Source organism: Pithys albifrons, chromosome 4 (assembly GCF_047495875.1).
Source record: "Pithys albifrons albifrons isolate INPA30051 chromosome 4, PitAlb_v1, whole genome shotgun sequence".
Lineage (NCBI taxonomy): Eukaryota > Metazoa > Chordata > Aves > Passeriformes > Thamnophilidae > Pithys > Pithys albifrons.
In genome coordinates, this window is record NC_092461.1 from 6,212,815 (window position 1) to 6,222,464 (window position 9,650).

Consider the following 9,650-nt stretch of genomic DNA (forward strand, 5'->3'; position numbering starts at 1 on the left):
AAGTAGAACTCTGCACTGAAACCTCTACTGGGGGAAAACACCAAGGCAGGTAACGGGGTCATCTTTGTTGTCTTGCACATAATCTGCTGCATCCATACTGCCAGAAAGCTGTTTTTCCAGCATTTGGGATTCAGCCACCAAAGTGAGGCACTGCTAGTTGAACAGGGGTGAGGTGCTTCAATGAGGAACCATTCCTTGCTGATGGGATCAGACCTCTCAAGCAAGCCCAGGCTGCTCCCGAGCCCGAAAACTTGTCAGTGAAACTAAAAAGGTGCTTCCAAGCCATGCCTAGTTTTCTAACTCCTGTGCTCACTGTAGGTAACCTTTTCCATTACCAATCACTGAAGAGTCATACATTCCATACAACACTAATGTCAAAAGGACTATCACTGTGAACCTGTCCAACTCAGAGCCAGCAAGAAATCTGGATTCAATGGAGATCTTTCCACTGACTTCCACAGACTCTGACCATCCTCGACAAAAGGAATTGTAAAACACTCAGGAGAACTGTCCTTGGACAAATCACTGCAGTGGTGAGAAACATTCAACAGGGTTGTTTTTAAGAGCTGTTCTGCAGCATGTGCAGTTGGTGCATCCATAGTCTGCTGTTCTCCTATCAGCTCGTCTGGAACAAATGGAAAAGATTTGAACAACTTTTCAGCAGGTTCCCACAATACCAGAGAACAGACCCTGGAAGATGTGGAGACATGACTGGAGAATCACTGGGTGACACAAAACAAGCTGTACACATGGAGCCTTTGGCTTGTACTGTGACCCTTTGGCTGCATAAATGCTGTGCCCCACTGCGCTATGCACCTCTGTGTACCTTGGAAACAGCTTAAAGAAAACAATTATGAAAAATAACATGTGGGTCTGATTTTGTGCCAGGCTTTCCGTCAGCTTCCTTCTCTAAATCATTCCTTCTCCTTAGGCATCCCTATTGTGTTTAGATCTAGAAGTATGTGACTCCATCTGAAATTTACATTTAATTACACCCACAATTATCCTCATGAATGAAACATAAAAAAGAAGAGAAAGGAACCTTCCAAGCAATTTTCTCTTTTTAGAACATGAGAAGAGTATTTTTTCTTCAATCGTTTTTTCAATGATGCCCTGGCAGCTACAAATGCCAGATATCCATTAGAGCAAAAAGAACTATAGATAGTGACCAAGATTACTCTGGAATAAATCCGTGTATCTCCACTGGCTTCAGTGTAACTTCACTAAGCTCAAAGGCATTACTTTGCTTTACAATGAAAAGAGGTCTAAACAATGGCTTTTATAGTTAATATGGTAAGAAATTGTGAGGAAAAGCTATTTTCAAATAAATCAAACTACTAAAACAAAGTAAAATATAGAAAAAGTAGAATTACAAGTGTTTTGTGTTCATGCCAGGCATATTTGAACACCACACACAGAACTATTGTCCAAATAATAAAAAAGTTGGAAAACTGAAGATGATTTAATATAGATGTATAAAACTGCTCCCAAAGCAGGAGTAGATGCCATGAATTGGGAGGTTTAAGCACACCCTAATTAGAGCTTCAAAAAAGATCTACAAGTAATAGTTCACAGGGACCTTCACAAGAAGAAAGTTGCACATATTTAAGGCTCTCCAATCCAGCAGATAAAGATATAAGCAAAATAAGGGCAGAAGTTGGAGTTACACAAGTTGAAACCAGGTAAGAGTACACTATTTTATCAATCCTGCTTTTAACACTCTGGATGTTAGCTTTGTTGTTAAAAAACTAACAGGTTTTGCTAGTCAAAATATGGAGATAAACCCTATGATAATGGGTAAAAAGATAGTGGCCTGTTGGAGGCACTGGCTTTCAAACCTGTCAGAGGACCAAATGGAGCTACTTGGGGTTATGGAGCACACCCAGAGAGAGCAGATGCCAGTACAGGAGATGATGTTTGATGGCACAACTCCACCAAGTCAACAGGACTCAAAGACTTCAAATCTGAAGAAGATTTAGCTGTTCAAGTATACTCAACAGCATAAATCAATCTCTGAACTTAAAAAATAAAAATGCTTAGCAAGACAATACCTCAGCATTTACGGGTTGATACATCAGGTGGCACCAGCACAATCTCACACAGACACATATTCAATACTTTTCACCCACGTGACAGGAAAGTATTTCATAAGTATTTTCAAAGGCCTTCAGTATAAATGTACCCTTAATGAACTCCAGAGGCTTTTAATGGGAATGAGTAGATCAAAGCAGAAACTCCAATGCAGAACAGTAAGACATTCAACCTTAAGACAGTAGGAAACAAGACAGGCAAAGGAAAACTATATCCAACACAAGAAATACTGGACCAAAGAAACTGAAGCAAACCCAGAGCATGCTGGATGGCATCATAACATGGAGACAAGAACAAAGCTGCATTTTTAAAGTAAAACCATGTAACCTACATGCTGTATAAAATATATTTATGTCCCTCAGACAGATGCAGGATTTTAATGATCCTCACAGAACACAGATCAGGCAGACTACTTTACATGGTAGTTTGTCAGGGTCTTGCTTTGTCTGATTTTGTTTAAATGAAACTGAATGAGTTTAAAATAATATTTGGTCATTGTAACAACTACTGCTGCTACAACAATTTGATCCACCTCTGGCAGCATTTAAAGCTCGAACCTATGAATAAGATCCTGCTGTACCAAACTCTGTAGGCACACCATGCAGTAAAAATATGGACAGATTTTTCATCTAGTATACTGCAGCCCTGTAAGTACAGTGTATGTTGTCAACCATTTCAGCAGAATGGGAAAGAATTGGAGGTTGGTCTTTTAGCAGGACTCCTAGCAAAACAGTGCAGGGTCTGCTACAAATAAATATATACATTTGCAATAATCGGACTTTTTGCTGTGCTGCTTTAGTTTTGTAAACCCTGCAAAACAGTGCTGAGCAAAACACCCAGGATTGCTTCAAACACCAACTACTTTTGTGTCCCTGCAACTCAACATTTAAGATCATGACACTTAGTTGGAGGGCAAGTCATGAATTTCAAAAAGATACTATTAAGCAGAGTTCTTTATTAAAACAACTTACTCAATAGTCATTAACTCGTAAAGGAACAAAGGAAAACAAAAAGGGGTAGCCTCTTTGGTTTCCAATTATGAAAACACTTCAGAACCGAGATGAATTGCTTTTATTTGGGATCTTAAAGTGTATCGCTGTCTCTCTCTACTGTCAGAAGAGCCTTAGGAAAGGCATAGCATCTTCATGTTGTTAATCTGTAGAGGAGCCGCCCCGTTCCGTGCATGTCAAGGCAGAACACATTGCTCCCTTGCAATACTATGCTCTCAGAGAAACGAGAGGACAGCCCAACCTCTGCTCCACTGGGATTAGGGCAGGATATCAGCTCAGGCAACACCTCCCTGCTAGAATATACCCCACCTGAACTAAACTCAGTCATTACTGTTGAATCCTCAATTTCTGAACTGTTTAACTGTTGAGCAGTACCAGTGACCCTCACAAGACTCCCACAGCTCTACCAAACTAAGGAACAACTATTCCTGCTTTTCATAAATGAGACTGACAAACATGCTCAAAGCCATGTGATGAGTTATGAGAGTTGAGACAGACATGGCAAACCCAGCAGTGCCCACAACCCTGGAACACAGCGGGGCTGAGTTCTGCAGCCACTGACTTACTCAAGCAGTGAAAAAATTCCCTAAGTGATATGTTTTGAATAAATCAAACATCTTCTCTAAACACTCAGCCTGCACACTCACAGGCCCAGTATAGGAGCTGATATCATTACTGCAGAACCAGAGGGGCAAGGAAGGAACTTGGCTACCTTGTTTTTACATTTGCCTCCTGCTGCTGAAGACCTGCACACCCTCAGCATAAACACCTGCAAAATGGAGACTGCTTTGGTTCCTGCCTTTTTTAGTACAGATCAAGAGGTCTATGGGCTATCCAGGGACGGGGGAGTACAATTAGTGTCTAGAAAAGCAGGGCAAAGAAGACACAGAAGCACATCCAGCAGTTTTGAGGGGCCTTCCAGCAGCTTCACAGTTCCTTAAAGTTTGGAAGCACAAAGAGGATGCTCTTGTCTCAAAGATACTTTAAACAAATTAGAATAATCCTTGTTACATTTTAGAATTCCTCCACACAAAACTTTTAGCCTTTTAAAAATTCAAAGCTTTTTTTTTATTCATTCAAAAAGTGAAGGAAACTTTAAAAAAAAAAAAAGGTCTTCTAGCAGATCCAGAGTATTGACTGATTCCCATAAACTTAACTAGAGCAAAAAAAAAAGCACTTCTTTTTCTTCACACTTCCCCCCCTCCCTCCACACAAACTTGTTTGAACAAGCAATGGATTCATCAAGGGATTACCTGGTATGCCCAGAGCAGGCAGGTCAGAAATAAAACCTGACCTGGAATCTTCATTCCCAGCACAAAGACTGCACATACCACTGAGCTAAACCACCACCCCTCCAGCACCTGCCAGCAGAGTGTGTGTGCCCTGGGAAACACACTGGCATATGACAGCTAAAGGTAGTGAATCACAATATCCACAAGAATATAACCCGAAATTAAAACATTATTAGCCAGCTTTCCCCCTCCCACCTAAAAGAAGTTGAATGCAAGTGTCAAATCATCAAGTTTTGTAACTGGGTTCTCCCCATGTGTCTCTGGTCTAACTAGGACCAGTTTTGGCACTCTATAGCCTTGCCAAACTAGTCCCATCTGCCAAGTATGCACATAGACTAAGACATGATGGCAGGAAACCTCAAAAGGCATCACCATCTGGCATAATCAGACTCTAAATACCATCAGAGTGCAAAAACTTCAGGGTCACTAGTGAATTATTGAATTATTAAGACCCCTGAGGCTTAGTGCCTTCACTGCACCCAGGGTTTCACAAGCCATGCTGCCACACCCATTCACAGAAAATCCTCACGCTTTCCCCCACTGGTATGAATCACTGGGAGCAACAGAACCATTCTAACAGAGGCTGTCACACCTGCAAAAGCACCGAGCTTCAAATTTCACTCACATACCTGCAGAACAGGGAGCTGGGAAAGGTACAACCTGACCTTCTCCGCATGGCGTGGCAGTGTCACCAGCTGTCACAGAAACCCAGTTCTCTGCCAGCCAGAGCACGGTGCAGGCTCTGCCGGCATGGCAGGTACTGGGCAGCAATTCACACACATTCCTCCCTCTCTGTCTCAGGAGCTCAAAGGGGAAGTTACCATGCCAGCTCTACCACTGCTCAGCTTAGTCAGGACTCTTCAGATCCCCGTGAGACTGATGGGAAGGGCTAAAATGTGGCTTGCAGTCAGTTTCCTCCAAGTTTACTTTGCCTGTCAGTTCCTGAAAGTAATGTCAGGGCATGGGATGTGAACTTCTACCTCCTTTTAACTTGCAGCACAGAAGTTGCATTAATTCTTAAGCAGAACTGTATTAATTAATTTATGCTTATATCATTCAGTGACCATGAAACCCAGGCTACTTCTCCCCCTAATCTCAGCAACGACAAACAAGACTTTGCATTTTTTTCTTTCTCTCATAGTTTATCAGATTTTCTATCTCCACAGCAAAGACATTGATAAATATTTGACTGATGAATTGGCAGTTTAGCAGTGTGTGACTCACTGTCAAGCTGAGTATCTGTACTCGGGGCCAAGCTCATCCTGAGTTCCCAAGCCAGAAGAAACCGGGAATGTTGTAAAAGCACCTTGCTGAGCCCTAAGGGTAGGGAGCGTCTCATATTGCTCTGTGAGTAATGTAACACTCAGCACAGACTTGTTTGGCAGAATACGCCCCAAAACTTAGAAGACTAAACTCTAACTTGAATCCTTTTGCATTTGAAAATTAGGATAGAGTGATCTTCCCCATTGGAAAAAGAAGCCTCGTTTTCCGAGCTCAGTAGATACCACTAAACTTTGGCACTGAAGATGTCAGGCTAAATGCAATTATTAAAACCAACACCACAGATGATAGCACAACATGCACAGGATTTAGTGGATTTTCTGCACATAACACCTGTGCAAAATCAGGCACGACTGTTTTTTTCATTAACGGGCAAAAAAACCCTCATTTTGTATTTTGGGACACATTTTAACCCAAATCAGCCTTGATTAAGAATGCAACACAGTAAGGTGCAAACTCACATACCATATTGCGAAAAAAGTATTTGAAGAATTTTGTATGGTCAGATTTTTTCACATAAAATTATGTAAATACATAATTTTATATATATATCTATATATAGATATATATATGTGTGAATTTGATCTCAAAACCAGGTGGTTTTAGTTCCATTAGAAGTCTCACAATAAAGTGAACAGGAACTTTCATTGCAAGCTCCTTGACACAAATGTCAAGGGAGATATGAATATTATGTTATGAAGAATAAATGAAAGTATGTCGATATGAGTTTGTTAACCTTTTGATCAGGTCTGTCCTTTATACTCCTGCTACACCACCACTGCATACTACAGAAAGAACAGGATAACAAACTACAGACTGGTTAAAAATATGTAACAAAAGCAAAGAATGCTACATTAAAGGAAGATATTTCTCCTTTACTGAAAGTCTGGAGTGATAGGGAAGTCACTCCAGTGCATCAGGTAAAGTGTGGAAAATGAGAATGTCCAGGAAGTAACATGCACCATCATTCATTTTTCATGGCTGTGTCTTGTAAACCGTGAAGGTATTTACCATAAAGTACTACCAGCAAAACAAATCCTCACAAATGGAAGGCAGTGACAGCATTTTGAACTCCTAGTATGTGCACTCTCCAATTGTGAAATACTGAATTGTTCTAATTATACAGCAATAAATAGGTATTCTCATAGTACTGTATTGGTAACTAGCTGTGCTCTAGCTGCAATTCACTGGAACTAACCTACCTGCACACAAACCAAAAGTCTAACAAAAACAAAAACTAAGAACCAGGCAAAGTAATAGACAAAAAATACGTAGAATGCAAGTTTTGTCATTCATTCAGTGCTCCTCTATCAAAGGGTCTGACACACCTAACCAGAGCACTCTGTGCTCTCTAGGATAATCCAAATTCTCTACAGCCACTTATAAATCTGCTTGATACAAAAAAGCTTGTTTGTTTTCATCTGCTGTTTATTTACTTTGTATGTTTCATTCTCATCCTTCTGCAGTCTAATAATGTGCTATCCATAAAACAGGGGCTTAAATTCTAACACAAAATACTTGCCAGTGCCTCCGTATCAATTCCTAAATCAGTGACATCAACAATAAGACCAATAGGTTTAACACAGCTATTCAACACACAAAACCCAGTAATCACAAGCAGTGTTTTGTACAGGTGCTGTACCATACACCGGTGCTCTTTCATTTGGTGACTGTAAGTGCTGTCTGCTTTTCAGTCCTGTGAACTCCCAGCCAAGGAGATTAAAGAAGTCTTCGTGATCCCTAAACTTATTTTTCATACATTCACGGGACCACTCTGCTCCAAAAGGTCCCTGCCAGACTTGACGTGTACAGATTGCTGGTACAGCTGCATCCAGAAGTGCAGGCATTCTCCAAGACAAGATTCACAACCGGCACCCTGCCTACATCTTGGGTGTGCTCACAGCAACAGGGCGAGTAGAAAGTTAAAAAGGTGGAGGGGAGAGAAGGCGAACAATGTTGCTTGCCACGCATCTTTGCTCCCTGGCACTTAATGTCAGGGATCACTCTACAAAAGATCATGACTTAAAACTCCCATGCCTTGCAAAAGCTAGAAAGAAATTTAAAAAGGAACACGAGAAACAATCCCACTAGTTAAAATGGTTTTATAGTCCTCGTTATTGCAGCTGCTGGGAGGAAATTGAGTGCAGAGCCTCGGTGTATGGGGTATAAAGTAATTCACCTCAGTACAGCTTGTTTTACGTCACCGAGCAAAGTGGAGGTTTATCAACAAAGAACTGTTGGGTCAATACAACCAGGACCGACCCACTTCCAGCTCTGAGGGCAAAGAGAAGATACTGCTTTTTAATCCTGTTACTCTCTTCAAGAAGAGTCACCACCAAAAGTTAGGGGTTTCTTTAAAAAAAAAAAAAGTTCCTCGCTTGCGTTTAAAAGCCTTTTAGAAGTTAAGACATCTCAAGGAGGAATGGAAAAAAAGAGACTTGCAAGGAAATCAAAGCGGGAGCAGGCTCACAGCAGCTCCCCGAAGGCGACCCCGACGGAGGAGGGCCGGGGGTCGGCTGGACTCGCACCTACCCGTATCCGTCGGAGGCGTAGTCCCCCCCGTAGGTCTTCTGATAGTAGTAGGTCTTGTGGGTGTGGGTGCCGCCGCCGCCGCCGCCCCCCACCACATGGGAGCTCATCTCGTAGCGCAGGTCAGTGCCCGACTCTGCCCGCGCCATCCTGCCCAGGGTGTTGATGCGCGGGTGGGACCCGCCGTTGATGCTCATGGCAGCGGAGAAGCCGCCCGGGGCGACAGAGGCCGAGGGGCAAAGCCACGGGGAGGCTGACCCAGACCCGACGGGGGGAAAGGCATTCACCGCCGGCAGCGCCCGCCGCGGTGCCGCCGCTGCCTCGCAGTCCGCCGAGGGCCGGGGAAGCGCCGAGAAGAGTCGGGGGTCGGGGCAGCCCGCAGGTGAGGGATGGACAGGGGCTCTGCGAAGCGCTGTGCGGTGCCGGGGGGTCGGAGGAGGATACGGCGGCGGCGGCAAGAGCGGAGGTCCCGTCCCGTCCCTTCCCCGCCGGCAGAGGAAAGGCGAGGCCACACCTTTCCGTGGAGGTTTTAAGCGGCGCTCCTGGGCGTGGAGCCGCCGCCTCGCCTGCGTCCTCCGCCTCGGGTTTCTCCGGAGCCTCGGTCCCCGCCCCGCCGCGCCCGACGATGGTGTCGCTCCCCGGTGGCTGCTCAAGCACCGCACCGGGCTCTGTCACCGCCGCACCGGGCTCTGTCACCGCCGCACCGGGCTCTGTCACCGCCGCACCGGGCTCTGTCACCGCCGCACCGGTGTGTCCGCTCTCCTCGGTGCGTGTGCTGCCCGCAGGAGTTGCCAGGGGAGGTTGGAGCCCTTTGGGAACTCCCTCCCGACCTGCAGCGTATCTAGCGGCTTGCCCTTGCCCTGTGGCTCCGGCTGGCGCCCCGGGGCCCTTCGCCCGAGGACCGGGAGCGCTGCGGGGAGGATGGACGGGGCCGGGATGCCCTCGGCACCAAACACCTTTGTGCCGCTCCGGAAAGCAACTGGCACCTGGACAAGGCAGCGCAGGTTAAATCTCCACAATTCAGTCCAGGACTGGTCCCGTCCGCTGGCAACTGCCCTCTCCCCTTCACATCACAGGGTGTTGATCCTCGTCGGGGGAACATGTGCGTTTCTATCAATCCCTAAATACACAGGGGCCCGCATTCAGGAGGGCTTTGGGCACTCCAAGCCCCGTGCGTTTCTCAAATGGCACTGACTTTTCCCCTCGTTTTTTCGTGATTCCTGTCTTCTGGTGCTCTGAAAGTTACACTTTACTCTTAAAAAGTACAAAATAAGCCAGATCCTAGGAGACAAAGTAATTTTAACACATTTGTGTGTGTACAGGGTGTTGGCAAAGCCAGTTTGCTGTAGGATGCCCAGCGATGCCTTTGTTACCAGCCATTGATCACTGGGCTAGTCTCAAAAATCTATTGGGATCTGTTTCTCAGCTACTACTCTCAGTGGCACTG

The 9,650-nt window shown here is 44.8% G+C and overlaps 1 protein-coding gene across 3 annotated transcripts in view; it reads right to left on the bottom strand.

Moving 5' to 3' along the window:
• The window catches only part of DSP (desmoplakin), a 38,589-nt gene extending 29,876 nt beyond the window's left edge, over positions 1-8,713 (bottom strand). Inside the window, exon 1 of one of the 3 annotated variants that reach the window (XM_071553285.1) lies at positions 8,207-8,713. In XM_071553285.1, the coding sequence (XP_071409386.1) occupies positions 8,207-8,400 (194 nt within the window). In that variant the 5' untranslated portion in view covers positions 8,401-8,713. The remainder of the gene's footprint in view (positions 1-8,206) is intronic. The other 2 variants (XM_071553288.1, XM_071553287.1) reach the window with 2 other exon arrangements.
• Positions 8,714-9,650: the final 937 nt, after the last annotated feature.